Raw genomic sequence first — 19,579 nt, 5'->3', positions numbered from 1 at the left:
TTTAGATAGTTGAAGATGACTATAAGGTCACCCTCTTAGTCTTCCCTTCTCCAGGCAAAGCACACCTAACACCTCTCTCTCTGTGTCCTGTACAAAACACTGCATCCCATGCGAAAATTGCAGAACCTGAACAACACTTGCATTTTCTGTCTCTCTTTACTATTTCACATATGCTGCTTTCATGGGAGAAGCAAGGATAAAGCAGAAATTCAACACAGCCACCTCGCTGGCTGCTTTAGGACTGCAGCAGAGGGGCAATACCTGCTATCCTGCAAAATGGAGGCGTCGCTTCAAAAGAATGAATGAAAGCTGAACTCTACTTCCCTCAGATGTTTGACGCTCTCCCAGAAGCTCCTGCTCAGAGGTGCCTTGGCACTTGCACAAGACTCCTCGTTAATACAGGAATCTCTTTCAGCCTGAGGACTGCATTTGCTTCGGGCAATCTTTTCAAGTGGGTACGAGCAGAACAGCCTAGTAGACTGTGCTGCCCTCCCTCAAAATCAGCGTGTTTTTTAAAAAATGCTTACGCAAGCAAGAGGCATTATCACACTTCAAGGACACATTCCCATCACAGGAAGGCAGGGAGAGAGGAAAGAGTTCTTTCCAAATGCAAAGGCATGCAAAGGAAGCTATCCTTTTCTCTTGCTGCCCAGTTACCTTGCTGTAAAAAGCCACCCAATGTCCCATCTCTCGTCTCTCATTACTATGCAATGGCCCAAATGTGCCTTCCTGTTCAGCTGGACCCATTAATAGCCAACGGTGCTGGCAATTGCAATGGAGATTGTGCAAAACCCTGACCCATTCCTCCTCTCCCCTGCTGGCTGAAAGGCAGGAGAGGCACCAAAAGCATTTCCCTTTTTTTCTTTTATTCCAATAGTTTTTTTCCTTTTTTTAATACAACATGCGTACATTCTTTAAGACGATTGTGACACAGACCAGCTCCTCCCAGCTTCCTGAAGACATCGATATGCACACAAACACACAAAAGACACCACAAAGCTTGAACAAGACACTGTCCCCCTACTACACCATCACGTAGCAAATTCAGACCATGCTGTTTCCTAATCCCCCCTTTCCTGAAAGCCTTTGGAGGCTTCTGAACAACGGCAGCGCCGGACCCTCGGCAGCGGAGGCATGCCATCCACTTCTCACTGCCAGCCAACCGCCAAGAACCATTCCTGGGTCATAGGAGGGGGAAGGTTGCTTGTGTGCAAGGCTGGGGCAAGCCTCCCTTCTGCCACCCATGCACCCTGGCCTCAGGATGTAAGAAAGCAGACAAGGGTGCAGGACGAGGGTCCCTTCTGAGGAGCAGAGCAGCACTCCGAGGCAGGAAGTGATGCTTTGTATGGCAAAGGCAAAGACTTCTTTCTCTTGCAAGGCGGTTCAAAATGGGGCAGGGGAGGCCCTGCACAACATCCTCACTACTTATACATACCGTGGCCTCAGTTGAACCTGCTTCCTTGTTAAAAGTCTGCTAGAAAAGAGCATGGCGGCTGTTGGCAATCCGTTGCCTGCTCTTGTAGGAGGGTTGGGCCCAAGGGTACCATAGAGTCATGTCCAAGTGGGTCGCTCTAGGCCTCCAGCACACTGCTATGATCCTGGAGAATCTCCTCCCACCGTTGAGGACGAGGGCGCAGGAGTTTGCCCATTCACGTGCTGCTTCGTTTGAAGCACTGGTTCAAAGTCGGTGGACTCCGGGAGAGTTGCGCCCAGCGCTGAGCGGATTGTCCATTCAAGACCAGCTGGAGCAGGACCAGCGCTGCTTCCAGCGAGGCGAAAAAACGGAAGAACACCAGATGGCAAAGACAGTTTTGTTGGCGGGGGTGAAGGTGGGGGGAGAGGACAAGGAGAGGGGGGTGGGACACGCCCCGCAAGCCCCGCCCCCTTTACTCCACCTTGGCCTTGTCCTGGAATTTCTGGTGAACAACACGCAGGGTGGTGAAGAAGTTGCCGGTGAAGAGGACGAAGAAGGGGAGGCCGCACATCAGCACCTGCCAGAGGAATTTAAGACTTGGTGAGACTTTGCCCTGCTCCCTGGGGGAGACGGCAGGGGGTCACCCCAGCAGTTCTCCCAGGTGGTAGTTCTTGGAGATGAGTGGACATCCCGTCCCCATCCAAAGAAAGAAGCTGTCACAGACCCAACACGATGAATGAATCGATTTACTGCGGTCAAGGACCAGAGTGTGGCATGATGAATCTCATTTGTTTGAACTTGTTCCAAGAGCTGTTCAAAAGAACCTCTATTTCTGCCCTCATTTTACATGCTGCTTCCAGAGCTCCAGCAAGTTGTGTATCCCGCCCCCCCCCACCCCCCATCTTACTTGCCTTTTGGCTCAAGGTCCATCTCCCCCACCAGTGAAAGCAGGACATTTATATAATCATAAAACTGTAGAGTTGGAAGGGACCGCAGTGGTCATCTAGTTCAACCCCCTGCAATGCAGGAATCACAGCTAAAGTTTAATTTAGCCAAACTGCATTACCATCTATCCTATCATAAAATGATTTATATCCTGCCTTTTTCCTTGACAGGGATGCAAGGCAGCTTACAGATAAAATAAGAACAGCTAAATATGTTTTTAAAAATAGTTTAAAAAATGAAACACTAATAGAATTCAAAACTTTAAGATCTATTGAAAACCATACACAAAATTACAATAAAAACAGCACAGCACCAGCCCTTTCATAAAAAGCAATCAGTTCCCAAAAGTCTGTTGTAGTAAGAAAGTTCCCACTTCCTATTTGCTAGTTTTCTTTTTGAATTGGATCTATAAGTTGCACCTGGCCTGCAGAGAAGCCCACGGTTGGTTCACACAGCGGCAACCAGAATCACACACCCTGCCCCTCGCACGGAAGGGGGAAAGGAGTTATGGGAGGCTGGTGTTGGAAATGACGGCTCCACCCAGAGGTTCCTCAGCCCTCCTCCCCGAAGCAGCCTTCAAAATGGGGACCAGGCCTTGAGATAGAAAAGAGAAGGGCTTTCTGTCCTCAGGAGGGTCAGTGTTGACAATCCTAGCTAGCCTAGCTGCGCCAATAGCCTGATGCTGCATATATGGAAGCTTCCTCTGAAGGTTTTACAGGGTTAAAACAAAAGAAGGAAAAGTAGCTCTCTGCCCCAAGGAGCTCTTACCTGCCACTCTTTGCATTCTGGGTGCCTGGCCAGTTGGAAGAGGGTGAGGGCATTGTAAAGCTGCCAGAACTAGAGGTGTCGGGGGAAGAGAAGGGAGCACAGACATTGTATTTGCAACATTTTACACAAGCCAGTGTGGACCAGCGGTTAGAGTGCTGGACTTTAGGGATGGGGAGACCAGGGTTCAAATCCCAACTGGGTGGCTTTGGGCCAGTTGCTGCCTCTCTCAGCCTAACCTACCTCACAGGGTTGTTGTGAGGACGAAATGGAGAGGGAGGAGACCCACGTGCACCACCACCTTAAGCTCACGGGGGGGGGGTGTAACATAGCAAATAAATAAATAATACCCCCCCCCCCAGTTTCCATGCCACATGGAAGTGACAGGTGGTTGCTGGAAGGACGCTGAGTGAGAGGCAGGGGATTGAAGATCTCCCAGGGTGAGAGACAGGGAAAGGAAAAGGGGAGATATGGGTCGCTTTCTTTCAGAGAAGCTTCTGTATTTGTGTGCTGCCTTTGCAGTTGAGATCCCGTGTTGCTGGTTTTCTCTCCTTTTTATGCTGTTAGGAGTATCTGCATCATACTATGCACTCCTTATAATAACTGTTTTTATTTTATTTTATGTTGCATCAATATGACATTATGTTATTTGCAGCATTATTTGTGGGCTTCTGATGAAGGGTGGCATATAAATTTAATAAATAAGAACAAAGCCAATCTTCTTCACCCACCCACCCACCCACTGCCCTGCAAAGGCAGCATAGGAGCATCTCAGTGTTCAGGGGGGCCCTACTCCCAAGATTGGAAACCACAGTCACAGCTTCTGATTAGAGAAACACACACTCCTTGCAGGCTGCAAGCTGAATGCTTTCCTCAGATCTTTTCCCCGCAAACCTTCTCTTTCTCTATAAAGCCCAGTGCAAACTGGTGTGTGTATGACTGGAGGACAGTGACTGAATGAATCCCAAATCTACCCTTCAGATTACTATTTATATGTCCTTTTTGTTCCACCTAGTGGCCCAAAAAGGCAGGATCATTGTTTTTCCTAACCAGTGAGGGAGGGCTGTAGTTCAGTGTCAGAGCTCCTACTTCAATCTCCGTGTAGAGCTGGGGGGAAACTCCTGCCCCAAACCCTGGATACCCACTGCTAGCCAGTGTTGACAATCCTGGGCTGGCTGAACCAATGGTCTGACTTGTAAATGGCAGGTTCCTCTGTACAGAGTTTTTTTTTTAAAAAAAGGCAAAAGCAGGAGCTTCTTGCAGCCAGTCAGAAGCCGCGCTTTGGTTTCCGAACGTTTTGGAAGTTGAACAGATTTCCAGAACGGATTCCGTTCGACTTCTGAGGTACCACTGTACTGCCTTCCTCTTCTCTGGGAAGTTCATGAGGAGGAGGGGGGCGTTCTCCACCATTCCTCCTCAGTCTCATCTCCCTCAGTCCAGTCCCTGACACCCCACCATTCCTAGATGCCCTCCCCCCAAATGCCATGGCACACTTACCTGGCCAAAGAAAAGGAATGGGAGCAGGAAGGTGAGGCCTCTCCACATCCAGGACTGGAAGCCCTCTGCGGGAGGAGAGGGAAAAAAGTTATGTTGCAGAGAAGGGAAACAACTATCTTTTTCGCTCTATAAGACACACCAGACCATAAGACACACCTAGTTTTTGGAGGAGGAAAACAGCCAGAACAGCAAGAGGGATTGCTGCACAGCGAAAGCAGCAATCCCTCTTGCTGTTCTGGCTTCAGCGATAGCTGCGCAGCCTGCATTTGCTCCATAAGATGTACACACACTTCCCCTTACTTTTTAAGAGGGAAAAAGTGAGTCTTATAGAGCAAAAAATAAGGTAGTTGCCTTTCTTGCACTACACCTTGTGGCAGGAGTCTTAAGCAGTGGCAACGATCTCACAGCTGGACTGCAGCTCCCATCAGCCCCAGCCAGCAATGGCGATGGGGAATGCAGAGTCCAACAGCTTGAAGGGTGACAAGCTTGCCTCTCCTAAGCTTGGGTTTCTCCTAAGCCTGGAGAGGCTTGCCTTCTCAGCAAGAGGAGAGGAGGCCAAAGCAAGAGATGCCACTTACCCACTGTGAGGTCCATGGTGTGCCGCTCACCCAGGGCTCTCAGCCGGTACAGGCAACCGCTCTGGTAATAATACTGGAGGAACTGGACAAAGCCTGTCAGAAGGAAGTGGTGAGAAAGGTCACTGTCGCGGGCAGCTTGGAAGGCCAATTCCAAAACCTGGCTTCTCAGACGTTGCAAAGGCTTTCAGAGCATCAGAGGTTAAAAAAATAATAATCCAGTGGGTCCCTTCCAACTCCCTATTTTTCAAGAGAGTCCTGAGAATATGAGGTTTTTTTTTTAAGCAGACTTTTTTGCTTGCTAAGAAATGGGACAAAAGTTTGACTCGTAAAGAGGCAGTGTGGTGTAGTGGTTAGTGTTGAACTAGGGCCTAGGAAAGACCAGGGTTCAAATCCCCAATCAGCTGTGAAGCTCACTGGGTGCGACCTTGGGCTGGTCTCAGCCTCTCAGCCTAATCTATCTTACAGGTAGAAAGGTGTGTGTAGAAACCAGTCAAATGTAGGAAGGTAAAATTTACATCATCTGTTCCACTCAGTTGCCTCTGACCCTGCCCACGGCTGTCAGGTGGCCCTCAGAAGACCGCCTAGAATGGAGTTTGGCCCACCAGGGCTATAAAAGGCTTCCTCACACCTGCCTTCCCGTTCCATCCAACAAACCCCTTTCTTTCTCAACAAGGACATCTGGAAGTTTTGCTAGTCTCACCCAGACAATTCTGCTCGCAAGCTCATGTTATGGAATTGGAGGCCTGTATCCTACTCAAGAATTGAACTACTGAAATTAGCACAACTGAAATTAGTTCATGTAGCCCACTTCTGAAAATGTGCTTGGCTAATTGAGCATGTTGCCACACCAACAAGGTTTTGAGGCTCAAGGGTGCTCAGCTGACCTTCCTGCTTCCTTGTGGGCAGCTTCACTTACTTTGATACATGGAGAAGGTGAGAAACTGATTTCTGAACTTCTGGTACATGAGACCGTCTGGCCTGCGAGGACACCGGAAAAGTGAGATCAGGTGGAGTGGGGGGAGAGAAAAGGATAAAAGGAAAAGCATGCTTATTTAGAAATGTATAACCCGTTCTCCTAGCGCAGGGTGGGGACCCTCCATCCAATGGGCCAAATTGGGCCCCCAAACTGTGACAACCTGCTCCCATTGTGGAGCAGGTATGCATTTCATACAATTTATATAACACTTTGATGGGGGGTTTGGTTCGTTTGTTTTTATCCTTTTTTGAGAATCACTTTGTGGTTTTCTCTAACAATCGTAGACTCATAGAACCGTAGAGTTGGAAGGAACGCTGAAAGGCCGGTAGAGCCACCCAGCGCGCCGAGACCAGGTCTTCTCGGAGTTGGGTTGCTTGGGAATGCAGCCCAAAGTGGGTGGAAAACTCCATCTAAGGCTTCAACGCCATTGAAGGGGGTTGGACGAGATTACCCTGTGTGTTGCTTCCAACTCTGCAGTTCTCCGAGTCTATGATTGTTAAAGAAAACCACAGAGTGATTTTTTTTAAAAAAGGAATAAAAACATTCAGTAAAAAAACAGCTATACAAAACATTAAAATAAGAATTAAAATCAGTGATAAGCTAAAAAAAACCCCAGATTAAAACATATGTAAGTATCTACATATCTGGACAGGTTTGCCAGAACATAAATGTTTTTAGCAAGTGCCGAAAAGAGCACAGGGAAGGTGCCTGACTGGTGTCAACAGGCAGGGAGTTCTGAAGTGCGGGAGCTGATGCACCTAGAGTTCAATCCTACCTGGTTGCTATTTCTCCACCTGTCCGCAGGCAACTTTGACAGGTGGGCGGCACCACACACCTGTCAATCATCTGATGTCCTAACATCAGATGACTGGCAGGCGGGGCGGTCCTACCCACTTGTAAAAATTGGCTGGTGTGGTGTGATTCAGGTAAAGTTCTGGCCTGCTGGGCCAAAATTGCTCCCTGACTCCATTTAATGGCAATGCCTGCAGCAAAACAAGTCAACAGGAAAATGAAGAATGGGCACAGCACATGAAAGTTTCAAAGAAGGTTCAAGAGAGCTTCCTCCAACAGTGCTGGGCTAGGCAAACTTCCTACATACATATGTTTAACCGAGGAAACTCACTGAAGCAGGATATAATCATTTCCACCACCAGTGATGGCTTTAACGAGGGGAGCACACTGAGCTGTACAGTGTAACCATACATTCACAGAGACACACAGTCTTGAAATATACAGCACAAACCTACATTTTCTCGGCACAGGGGAAAGTTTGTAGCTGAGCCATAGATCTTGTGCTTTGCATACAAAAAGGTCCCAGATTCAATCACTGAAATCTCCAAGGGTCCGACTCTGTAAAAGTTGGCTTCCTATGCTATTACAGTGGTACCTCGGGTTAAGTACTTAATTCGTTCCGGAGGTCCGTACTTAACCTGAAACTGTTCTTAACCTGAAGCACCACTTTAGCTAATGGGGCCTCCTGCTGCTGCTGCGCCACAGGAGCCCGATTTCTGTTCTCATCCTGAAGCAAAGTTCTTAACCCGAGGTACTATTTCTGGGTTAGCGGAGTCTGTAACCTGAAGCGTATGCAACCCGAGGTACCACTGTACTTATTAATTGGGACAATTTATACGCTACTTAATGCCATGGTTTCTAAGCAGCATCCCACGAGGTTACAGGAAACCTTGCAGAAGATGAAGTCAGCTAACTACAAAAATCAGAAAATGTTTATTTAAAATGACTACTGGAAAAACACACACCTTGAGAACCTGTGGGTTGTGGTGGTAAGAGTGTTGGACCAGGGTTCAAATCCCTGCTTAGCCGCAAAGCTGACTAGTTGTGACCTTGGGCCAGTCACCTCTCAGCCTAACCCACCTCACAGGGCTGTTGTGAGGATTAACTGAGATGGGGCAAAAGATGCACGCCAACCTGAGCAATTTGGAGGAACAGGTGGGATATTAGCGCAACAAATAAAATGAAGGGGGCCAGCCAGCTTGATCTCAGCCAAGAGGGAGCTCTGCAGAGTTAGGCCCCCAATACTGTACACAGAAATCCAGGTGAATGTGAGCTGGGCCTCTGAGCCACAGGGGACCACTGATGGCCACCAGGACAACATATAATGGCAACAGAGAGGATGCTTAGCTGAGGACTCACCAAGTCAGCATGACGCCGGAGAGGAAGGTAGAGATGTAGTGATGGAAAACCCACCAGCCTTTAATTCTGGGGAAACACAAGGGATGGGGGAGGGGACTTTTGTGAGAGAGTGTTAACTTTAAGCCCTGCAGCTCAGCATACTTGCTTGGGAGTTCCTCCTCAAGATCACGAGGGAACATCAACAGGCAGCTGCAATGTGGCTCCAAGGAGGGCTATCAAGCCACCAGATGCAACAGCCAGTGGCAACCTGCAACACCTTGGCTCAGAGGTGACCAAGCAGGTGCCCGTGCCCCAGACTCTCAGCTTTCATTTTCTTTCTTTTTTTTTTTTAAAAAGGAAATCTCCAGGCCTTGTAGGAAAAGTTAAGGGGCAAAACGTGCAGGTGCTGTCTTTGAAATGTCAGCCTGCCCAAACATGCCTATCAGTGTGAGTCACAAAGGGTCCTAGAGGAGATAGGCAAACAACCAGGCTGTTAACATTTATGTTACTGCTAACAGTGAGGCATTGTTTGTGCATGCTAAGTGACAAAAATAAATAAAAAATCAGTGCCGTTTTGAAACCAGTGGTTAAACTCGGTGCAGTTTTGAAAGCTTCAGTTTGCTATCTTGATTCAAAATGGCATCCAATCATGGAAGGATATCTTCTCCTTGATCTCAGGAACTATCATGGTGAATGGGCTTAAGATCTCTTAAGAGGTGCCCAAATGCATAGCGAAGAAGCAACTATCCAAAATATACAGCTGTACGAGGAAAAGCCATGGAAAAGATCCCAGGCTCCATCTTGTAGCCCTTCTAGTTAGGGGTCAGACGGAAGGTCTAGGAATGGCTTCTGCTGTCAATCACAGCAGGCACAGCTGCGCCAGATGGATCACTGGCAGCTTCTTATCCTACCACCACAAGAGTCCTTATTTTCGCTCCTGGCACTGCTGGTTAAGGTTGATCTCAAGAAGCAAGACTTGGAGAAAGTCTTGGAAAGCTCAGCTGGTCAGAGGACACTGCCCTGGCTCATCATCTTATCAGCTCTGCCTCCAGAGCTTTCGGTGGGTCTGGACAACTTACTTGGACCCGTTGTTGATCAGGATGCTCTCGCGGATGGTGAGGGTGCAGTAGTACCAGACCAGGAGGAAATTGAAGACTGCATCCGTCACCCTGCGGCAAGCGGAGAGAGAGGGAAAGGGTTACTGTGCCTGATGGAAGAGAAGGGGTTCATAGTGGTCTTCCTTCTTTTGCCTGCAAGGAACCCTGCAACCTTTAACAACCTCGGGTTGTTACAGACAGTCCATCAGACAGTCCTCAGTGGAGAGATGGGCAGCTCCCTCCGTCGGCTCTGCTGCTGTGACAGGCTGGCACTATCAGGCCTCTTCTCCCCTCAACTGGTGCCTGGGCTGCATCAGTGGGAGAGATGGGCAGTAGTAGCAGGATTCGCTCCATCAGCTTTGCAGAAAGACCAGCTCCATCAAGTGAATAAGTTGAATTATAATTGGAGATATTTTAGTTTAATAATGATATTGGGAAGCTGTTACATTCATTTACAAGGAAACTCAGAAGGGAGGGACTGGAGGAAGTAATTAAGATGTTTATAAGGTTGGATTTTTAAAGAATTAAGTTTGTTTTTCTTGTTTATTTGTTTATTGTTTTGTCTTTGATGTATTTTTTTGTTTTTGTTTTCGTGTGTCATTTTGTTATGTGATATTTGTTATAATTATGGAAAATATAATAATTTTTTCAGGGGGGGAAAGGAATGATGGCTCACTTTTAGCAGTGCGGTCCCAATCCAAGGCTGCCGCAGACTCACCTGGAGTTAAGCAGGAACCGGCAGGTGAAGGAGATTATGAGCAGGATGATGGTGAGGTACAGCTTGAACTTCTCATACTCATCCTTGTACCTGAACCTAGAACAGGGAGGCAGAGCAGTGAATGGACTTTGCCTAGCACCCAGCTTCCAAGGCTCAGCCTAAGCTTTTCTTTGTGGCTTGGGACACAGGCTTGGCCAACCCCCAAAGGAACCTGCCTAGGCATTAAGATCATGGAAGATGCCTTTCTCCAGGTACGCTGAGGAATGCAGCTATTGGGTTAATTCTACATGAGTCAGTAGAGATGCTTCAGTCCCCACAATGCACCTGCAGGCATCCTGTGACTTATCTGTGTTACTGGGCAGATCTGGCAAACAACTTTGTGTATAAAAGGGCTCAGGTTACAGCAAACTCTCTGGGTTGTGGTAGGAGATTTCAGGAATTGCATGAATTGTTGAAGGCTATCTGTTGCCACTGCGGATTCGAGCGAAAGAGATCATCTGAAGAAGAAGCTGGAAAATTGCCAGGCTTCAGAACTCAGTGAACTCTATCAGTTGCAAGAGTTTGCAAGCAACTGAATTCAGGACTTGGCTGTGGACAAATAATGAGATTCATCTACGTTCATGAAGCCTGAAAAATTCTGAATACACAATAGTTCTGAAAACATGTGCTTTTTCAAAAGGACATTTCTCCATGTGTCTCATCAATCACTACCTCACTTTCCCTTCTCTAACTCTGTGGAAAGGTGCTCTTGATTTAATCACCCAGTTATGCTGATTAATCAGCTAAACATTGTAGCTATTATATTAATGAAGCTTCTAGTCCTCATGGTGGCAAAACACACTGGAATGCAGGTGAGCAAGGCCTGTTGAAATCTTAAATCTTGAATAATGGATGGCTAAGATTTTCAGTGATGGTGGGTTTCAACGTGCGTGCCCCTCTTATAAGTAGCAAAACCAGAAGTTATGCAAAATAGTAGCATATGACAGCATGCAAAATAAGAAATCATGCAAGCATTTGCTTATTTGCATAATTAATGCAAACCACAGAATTCAGCTTCTGCTGGTGCAGAATTCTAGCTGACTGTCCCATCTCTCTGCCCCCGCCCACTCCAGTCTCCAAATTCTCCTTCAGCTACACACATTTCCTGTAGCCCTGATTGCAAGCATTCTGCAATTCCATCCAACTGTCAGGTGGAAGAAAGGCAGCAGCACTGGGTAATGAGCATGGCACCAGGCGTTCCAAGAACCTCAGCCTTCAACAAGACAAACAAACCCGCCCAAAAAACAAGTTCATAGTCTATATGAGTGCAAACCACAAGGCAAGCAATGAAGCAAAGCGTTAGGAGATCAGCATTTACTTTGCCTGCTTGCTGAGCAGAGTGACATTCACGTTCCCCAGCACGAGACTCAGGTACAACCTGGATCACAACAGAAAGAGGAGATAATTAAATACACCTCTGCAACACGCACCCTCAAGCCAAACTGCTCCCACACGCCAAGCGCACTCAACATCTCAGACTGCAGACTGCTTAAGAAGAGCAATGCTGGATCAGGCCAGTGGTCCATCTAGCCCAGCATTTTGTTCTCACAGTGGCCAACTAAATGCCTGCGGGAAACCCGCAAGCAGGATACAAGCACAAGAGAACTCTCCTCCCTCCTGTGGTTTGCAGCAGCTGGTCTTCAGAAGCATTACTGCCTCTGACTGTGAAGGCAGAGCAGAGCCATTGATAGCCTTCTCCTGCATGAAGTCTCAGGCCTGCTTGCGTTTAGGGTATGAAATGTTAAGCTATGAAAACAGTCAAAAGCAGAATTGTAAAGGGGTGTGCGCGCTCATTACAAACACTGGGTAATTAGGACAGGACTGAGGGATTTGGGGGCCCTCCAGATTTGGGACCCCCGTTGTCCCCAACCTCTCACCGAGGCTGATGGGAACTGTAGTCCAACAGCACCTGAAGGGTTCCCCACCCCCTGATGTAGGACCACATTAGGAGGAACATCTTCCTGTTCTCTTGACAGCAGTTAGCTGCAAATGGCTAAAATGGAGCCTCTCTTTCCCTTAGAATACAAAAAACTCAGAACCAGCCAACCAACCAGGGAGGGCTGCTACTTTCAAGTGAGTTCCCTCAGAGACATCTGGTGGGCCACTTTTGAGAAAAAGGATGTTGGGTGGGAGCCATCAGAGTCCCATTAACCTCCCAGCTGCTGGACTTCCAGAGCTAACTTCCGTTCATTACAAGTACTATTTAACTTGGAAAGAACCGGCAGCTGAGTTTTGCTTCCCCCTCTTCCCTCTCTGTGCCTTTTTCCTTGTGTGCTACAGCTTGATTGTATGCAACCGCTCTGGAAGCGTTCATTGGTTGAACAGCAGAGTTCTGATGCTCTTATAAATAGAGGGTGTGGGCCCTTACCCATTCTTCTTGGGCAAGTAGGCCTCCATTTCAAAGAAGACATCCTGCCGCTCTTTGATCATGCTCTGGAGCTCCTGGAAGGACTCCTTCGGTTCCTCTTCATTGTTGTCGGCAAGAGAGCACTTGCACCTGGGCAAAACAGCACAAGAGAAGTCATGCAACCATCCAAAGCCCAATGAAACAACAGCAGAAACACACCACAAACAAACAGCAAAATAATCATCCATCAAACGCCTTGTGCCAAGGACCTCACCGGGGAGAGTGGACAGCCACATCTTGAAGGTTCTTGCAGTGTAGCTGGAAGGCAAGTGGAGCTGCTATCCTATTTAAAGAGGGTCAGGCAGAACAGGAGATGAAACACCCCGTCTACCAGTCCCTCTAATGTCAGATTATACAATAGTTTATTGTAATAGTTAATTTAGGATTTGGCTGTGGACCAAGAAAGAGATTCATCTATGTCAGGCATGTCTCCGAAGTCCATATTGGGGGCCTAATCTGGCGCACCGGTCGCTTTAATGCAGCCCTTGTGGCAATATATGTCCTGGGGTAAAATCCTTAAAAAAGCTCAACAACTTTGGTTGGCCGTCACGCATCAAATCTGGCCCTCTTTGAAAAAAGTTTGGGCACCCCGATCTATGTTCATGAAGCCTGGAAAATTTTTACATACAAAAACACACAACAGTTCTGAAAACGTGTGCTCTATAAAGGGATATATCTCTGCATGTGTCTCATCAATCACCATTGTATAAAAAGCACTTTCCCTTCTCTCCCTTCTCTCTTAGAAGGCCTCTCCTAAGATCTCCAGATCTTTGTACTTGCATTAAAACTGTATATATTGTAAATGACACATGGCCTAATTGCTTGGAAAGGTGCTCATGATTTAATCACCCAGTTAACCTAGTTGATTAATTCACTCTTCTGTTAATGAAAGCTTCCAGACCTTGTGGTGTTGAAATCTTAAATACTGGATTATAGATGGCTAAGATTTTCAATGATGGTGGTGGATTTAGGTCCCTGTGTCCGTCTCATTATGAGCTAGAAGGGCAGTTAACTACAATTTCAGTAGCCCAGAAAGGGAAAACCTTGAAAAATCTGCATTTTTCTTTGCAGTGTAAGTACTTATGGAATTTGGCTGTTGTGGAAGACATAACACATAAATTGCATGTCGCTAGAGGGACGGAGGACTCAGAATGTGAGAATTTATTTCTTATGCTTCAGGCTTAGATGCCCAACATTCACCCTCCATGCCAGTTCAGGAAAAATGGATACCTTGATTCTTGCTGGTATGTTACCACTTCTTCCTCTTATTATTGTTTGCTTGCTTTGTATATGCTGTGACAGAATACTGTACCCTGCTTTTGCACTGTGGGGTTGTTAGCAATGGTCATTTATAAAAAGAATACAATTGTTGCTTGCAATCCTTAACTGGTATGATGAATACCTCCTCCTACACCTTTTGGTTTCGTTGGCCTATAATCTTCCTTTGTTGACACTCGTGGCAATAAACAACTGACGGGTCACCATACCAAATAAATTTGGACTTGTGAGTTGACATACCCAAAAGGTTGCAAGCTGCAGGACTAGATGACAGTCCCTGCCCACCCAGTTGCTAAACCCACATTGCTCAAGCGATGCTTGACTCAGCAGCGCTCAGGCGGTCCTGATGGCTCCGGTAGCCAAGCCACAAATTGACCCACGGCAACCTCCCCCAGGGAAGCAGGCGCTGCCGCCGCAGTTGCCCTCAACATACTTTTTGAGGGCCAGAGAGAGCTCCTTCAGCTGCTTCTTCTGCCGGCTGATGGAGCTGGAAATCCCATCTTGGAGTTTGGTCAGCTCCTCCAGCTTCTGCTTGTACAGCCTGTGAGTCTCCTAGCCAGGAAGGAGAGAAAGGGGGGAAAGGGTGTCAACTGAGGCTGCAGCCTAAAACATCTTTAAGGGGAAGGGAGGTAAGAACATGTTTCATTATTACATCACCCTCATTCCAATGTATTTTATCATTTATTGCGTTTACATCCCACCTTTTCCTCCAAGGCACTCAAGGTGGTGTTCATGGTTCTCTGCTCCTCACTTAATCCCCACAACAACCCTGTGAGGTCAGTTAGGGCTGAGAGGCAGAGACTGGCTCCCCCCCAAGGTCACCCATTGAGCTTCGTGGCTGAGTGTGGACTTGAACCCTGGTGCCGAAACTCTAACCACTACACCACACAGGCTCTCTCTTTCTCTTGAATGAGTCAGGACTTAGGAGACAACCTGTTTAGGGAAGTTTTTAATGTTTGGTGTTTTATCATGTTTTTACTGTTCTGCTGGGAGCCGCCCAGATGGGCAGGGTATTATTATTATTATTACTATTATTACCAGTTAACCACTCAGGCCAACACATGCACACACACTTTGACATTGGAGACTCTCTCAGCCCAATGGTGGGATTGAGCACAGTGAGGGGCCATGTGAGGGTCTCAGACACAGCAGGGGCTGCACAGTGTTGGCCCCTGTGATCAGGAAGCAGCACAAAGCTTCTGAGTCGCCCTGGTATAAATACCTGGAGATCAGCCACCTGTCCTAGCAGCACCTCCAGCTGAAGCTCTTGTCCCAGTTCCAGCCTCCCTCAAAGGGCATCCCCAAGCCCAGCTTTGAAAGCTGACATCCTAGGTCGGGATTTGGGCACCGCTGCTCCCAACTCCAACAACGGCACAGTTGGAATCCAAAAGGTTGGGGAAGGGGGCGCCTGGTTGGCAAAGACTGCCTTAAACAGACAAAAAGGAGGACGGGGGGGCTCATTTGCAGTGGGCTTACTCCCAGGAAATTTTTGGCAGTGTTTGCAAAGGTGTTTGCTTGTATTACCCACTTATAATCTATATACGCAGGCTTGCTGCTTTCCCATCCAAAGTTGGTTGTACGTAACACATTTCTTTCTATCTACCCTTTCTGTCTGAAAGTTGCCAAAGGCAGCAAAGCATCTACTTGAGAATGAAACAAAAGTTTCTAATCGCCTACTCTTGCACGCATAGGAAGGGGGAAAGGGAGTTGTCGCAACTGAGCCTCTTGGTTCAAGGAAAAGGGGAGGCGTTGCTTAATTTGTTGCATTTTGCAAGAGAGAAGAATAAACTTTCATCTGAGGCAAATGTACATCAGAGAGACAGAGCAATGAACTCTGCCATTATTTAAGTTTCAGTGTGATCATTAAAAAGGTGTGTCCTAATTATTCCAGATTCCAGGGTGACCCAGAGATCACTTGCATCTCTGTGGTGAGCACGTAAAATGACTTTAATGCCACACTCCTCAGTCATTAACTCACAGGGCACACAAACATGGCCACTAGCCAGATGTCCACAGCGTATAAATAAACTGACAGTGCTGCCATGAGATCACATATGCAAACAAAACAACATCAATTATGGCTGTGATGTTTAGCCGATCAACCAGTTAGCAATCTGGAAATATTTTGATCCGTGAAAGCAGCCTCCCCGGACCTAGTATTACCCAGACTACAACTCCCATCAGCCCCATCTGGATGAACTATTTTTTTTTTTAAGTTGAAGGGTTTTTAAATGAGGGTTTTTTTAAACACTACATGAAGTTTATATGATTATGCATTACATGGAGCAAGTGGACAGAGGAAAGTTGTTCTCCCTGTCATAACACTAGAACTCGTGGACATCCTATGAAGCTGAATATTGGAAGATTCAGGACAGGTAAAAAAAAAGTCCTCCTTCACACAGTACATGGTTCAACTATGGAACTCACTCCCACAGGAGGCAGGGATGGCCACCAACTTAGATGGCTCTTAAAAAGGATAGGACAAATTATTGGAGAAGGTTATCAATGGCTATGCTCTGTCTCCATGGCTGGGGGCAGTAATGTATCTGAATGCCAGTTGTGCTCACATCCTTCTTGCTGGCTTTCTAGAGAAGGAATCTAGAAGATCCATTATCCCCTTATGTTCTGAATTGCCCTATCTTAGAAATGGCATGATCCACTCTTTCGCAAACTTATGTACATCTCCAAAAAACCACAGAAGATGCTATCATGTTGCAATACACTACAGCATCGTTTACAAATTATGTCCGCGTTCTTGCTGCAGGACATTTTTTTTTGGCTGTATAAAACATTTGAGCAGGACACTGTAAGGCAGGATTGTGCGCACGGATTATAAACAACTGAGCTACAAGAAGGCATGGCTACTTCAAGGGTCCCAAGAGGGACGGAACTAAATAATTAGGATAATATGTCTAGCACAGTCTGCCTATTAAGACCATCATCTTGTTTTTGACAGTGGCTCTCTATTTTCATGAAGGAAAAGGCTATCTGAGACTTCTAGCCACAACAACCGTGGTTTACCTCCACCATCTGAGGCAGCTTGCCTCTAAATGCTGGTGGCTGGCAATCACAAGTGAGAAGAGGGCTGTTGTGCTCCTGCTTGCAGGCTTTTCAATGGGAAAACTGCTTGGCCAGGATGCTGGTTTAGGTGGGCCATTGGCCTGATCCGGCCACCAGGCTCTTCTTAGGTTCTTAGGCCTCTGAAAAGCTTACAAGAACTCTTCCCCCCCCCCCCCCAGCAATTTTGTGTTCAGAGTCATGCTGCTTCTGATACTAGAAATATGATTTCAACATCAGGACTAGTAGCCACTGATTAAAAGCCCTATTGTTCAACTGTTTTTATTTAATACTGGGGAAGGATACTCTGTATGTGCTCCTTGGTAGCTTCAACCATGTTGCCAGGGAATGCACCGTGCACATGCTCAGAAGCACTCCATCTCACAGAGGGAGTAGAATTAGAAAGCACTCTGCACATGCCCAAGGATGTGCTCCTCTTCAAAGTTATGGATGGGATAGGAAAGCGCTCCACACATGCTCATAAATGCTGCTTACTTTTCACACGCAGCAGAGGGAGGAAAGAAAGAAGGGCACTTTCTTCACATTCACGTGCACACATGGGCGTAGTAGTTAAGAAGGTTCAGACAAGGACTCAGGAGACCCGCTTGGCCATGAAGCTGACTTGGTTTCCCTGGACCAATCAAACACACTTCTTCTGCACACTCTACCTCAGGGTAGATGTGAAGATAAAACTGGGGTGGGCAAAAGACATGCCACCCTGAACTCATTGGAGGAAAAGCAGGATGGAAACCTATGCTTATTTTTAAAGTCCCAAGTGAGACAAAGGAGTCCAAATATCCTCAAAGCTGCTTCACACAAGCCGGACAGGCACTCTGTACATGCCCAGAAGCACTCATCACACACAGTCACTCAGCAACCCCCCAGAGACATTTTGCTATAAACACACAGGGGGAGGCATTCTGGACATGCCCAGAGGCACTCTCTGTCAACTCAGTGACTATGCATATGCCCAAAGAACTCTCGCCCCACGGATATACATAAAACACGGGAGGCATTCTGCACATGCCCAGAGGCACTCAGCACACAAAGTCACTCAGCACATCCCCAGAGGCACTCTTGCTACACAGGGAGAAAGGGGGGAGGCACTCTGCACATGCCCAAAGGTACCTTCTCTCCACACAAAGAGGTACTCTGCACATGCCCAGAATACCTCTATCTTTTTATGCCGAGCTAGAACCCCCACCCCCACCCGGAGGTCAGGTCCCCGGGCTCAGGTCCCGCCACCTCAGCCACAGCACGAGTGACGTCACGCCCCTCCCCATTATGTCACTTCCCGCCACCTCCCCACCCCTCTCCTGCCCTCCCCTCCCCTGGAAGGTGGGGGGGCGGCACCTGCACGCGCTGGAAGCCGTCCTGCAGCTCCTCCCAGTCCCGCAGGCAGTCGCTGACCGAGGCCCGTCGGTTCATGGCGGCGGCGAAAGAAGCCCCTCAGCGGCGCTGGGGCGCCGAGGAATAAGAAGGGGAGGAAGAGAGAGTGGCACTTCCGGAAAGCAGCTCCAGCCAATCCGCGGCGGAGCCCCCCATCTTGCCCTGCGTAGGCGCAGCCAATCGACGTCGCCTCTAGGCAGTAGGGGGCGGGACGTATCCAGGGGCAACCGTCGTCGCGAGGGCACGGAGAGGTGAGGGGCTGTGGGCGGGGCTTATGGGACTCTGGCGCTTCCTTTTGTCCTAGAAGCATGATCAAGGAGAGACTTTGCCAGGCATCATATTGTATTAATTCAGGAATACATGATGCAGATGTATGCATATTTATAGGAAAATAAAATTGTTGTACAGCCTTTCCCTGGGAAGCGTATGCAAGCATGAATAGCCATTTCAGGGCTTCTGTTGGAAGATTCGGGAGAGATGAAAGAAAGTCCTTCTTAACACAGTTGCATTCTTAAATTGTGGAACTCCTTCCCGCAGGGGCAGCGAAGGCCATCAACTTGGATTCTTGGGGAAGGGTGATAGGAGTCTCAGCTCAAAACATCTGGAAGTTGCTAGGTTGGAAAAGGTTTGTTACATAGAAAAACCTGTCTCCCATTTCTCCACCCACCCACCCACCCACCCACAAAATGAGTTGCCCAGTAGTTGTATCTCAGCAATATCTGGAGGGCCAAAGGCTCTCCATTCCTGTTCTAGCATGAGTATACTGTGGTACCTTGGTTCCCAAACAGAATGTGTTCTGGAAGTCCGTTCGACTTCCCAAACGTTTGGAAAGCAAGGCGTGGCTTCTGATTGGTGCAGGCGCGCCAGAAAAAATAGCAGAAGCCAGATTGGACATTCGGCTTCCAAAAAATGTTCAAAAACCGGAACACTCACACCCGGGTTTTTATCGTTCTGGAGCCGAAACATAGGAGTACCAAGGCGTTCAGGAACTAGGGCACGACTGTATAACTTCCATCATATGCTGACACACCTAATTATTATCCTGGCCCTTGACAACTGAGCTCTCTCTCTCTGGATACAAGCTTTTCTTCTGAATATAAATTGTTTTAACTGACTTTCAGCCAGAACTCAGTTCTGGCACCTCTCAGGTGGGCCGACTGACATCCAATGCCCTTTTCAAATGTGTTGGATTATTTGGTGTGATATTGCCATTAAGAATAGGGTCATGCTTTCCCTTGTACCATGGCTGGAGACAGGAAATCTTCAGTGATGGTGGTAGTATCCTGGCT

At 47.6% G+C, this 19,579-nt stretch overlaps 1 protein-coding gene across 2 annotated transcripts; it reads right to left on the bottom strand.

Annotated features, from left to right (window-relative positions):
• Nucleotides 1-137: 137 nt before the first annotated feature.
• Nucleotides 138-18,545, bottom strand: TMEM120A (transmembrane protein 120A). 2 transcript variants are annotated; one of them, XM_083587970.1, is made up of 12 exons: nucleotides 18,255-18,419; nucleotides 14,278-14,396; nucleotides 12,528-12,656; nucleotides 11,478-11,537; nucleotides 10,121-10,216; nucleotides 9,385-9,474; nucleotides 8,327-8,392; nucleotides 6,116-6,177; nucleotides 5,200-5,292; nucleotides 4,622-4,686; nucleotides 3,128-3,196; nucleotides 138-1,991 (listed from the first exon to the last, which is right to left on the bottom strand). In XM_083587970.1, exons 1-12 carry the CDS (start codon nucleotides 18,327-18,329, stop codon nucleotides 1,887-1,889), a joined length of 1,029 nt encoding a protein of 342 aa, XP_083444096.1. In that variant the 5' UTR covers nucleotides 18,330-18,419; the 3' UTR covers nucleotides 138-1,886. The 2 variants fall into 2 exon arrangements, with proteins under 2 accessions (XP_083444096.1, XP_083444097.1); XM_083587971.1 differs by lacking the exon at nucleotides 11,478-11,537 and having other exon boundaries at nucleotides 18,255-18,545.
• Nucleotides 18,546-19,579: the final 1,034 nt, after the last annotated feature.

Source organism: Podarcis filfolensis (genome assembly GCF_964270895.1).
Source record: "Podarcis filfolensis genome assembly, chromosome: 15".
Taxonomy (NCBI): domain Eukaryota; kingdom Metazoa; phylum Chordata; class Lepidosauria; order Squamata; family Lacertidae; genus Podarcis; species Podarcis filfolensis.
The sequence above is the reverse complement of the archived record's forward strand: the minus strand, read 5'-3'. Positions and strand labels throughout refer to the sequence as shown.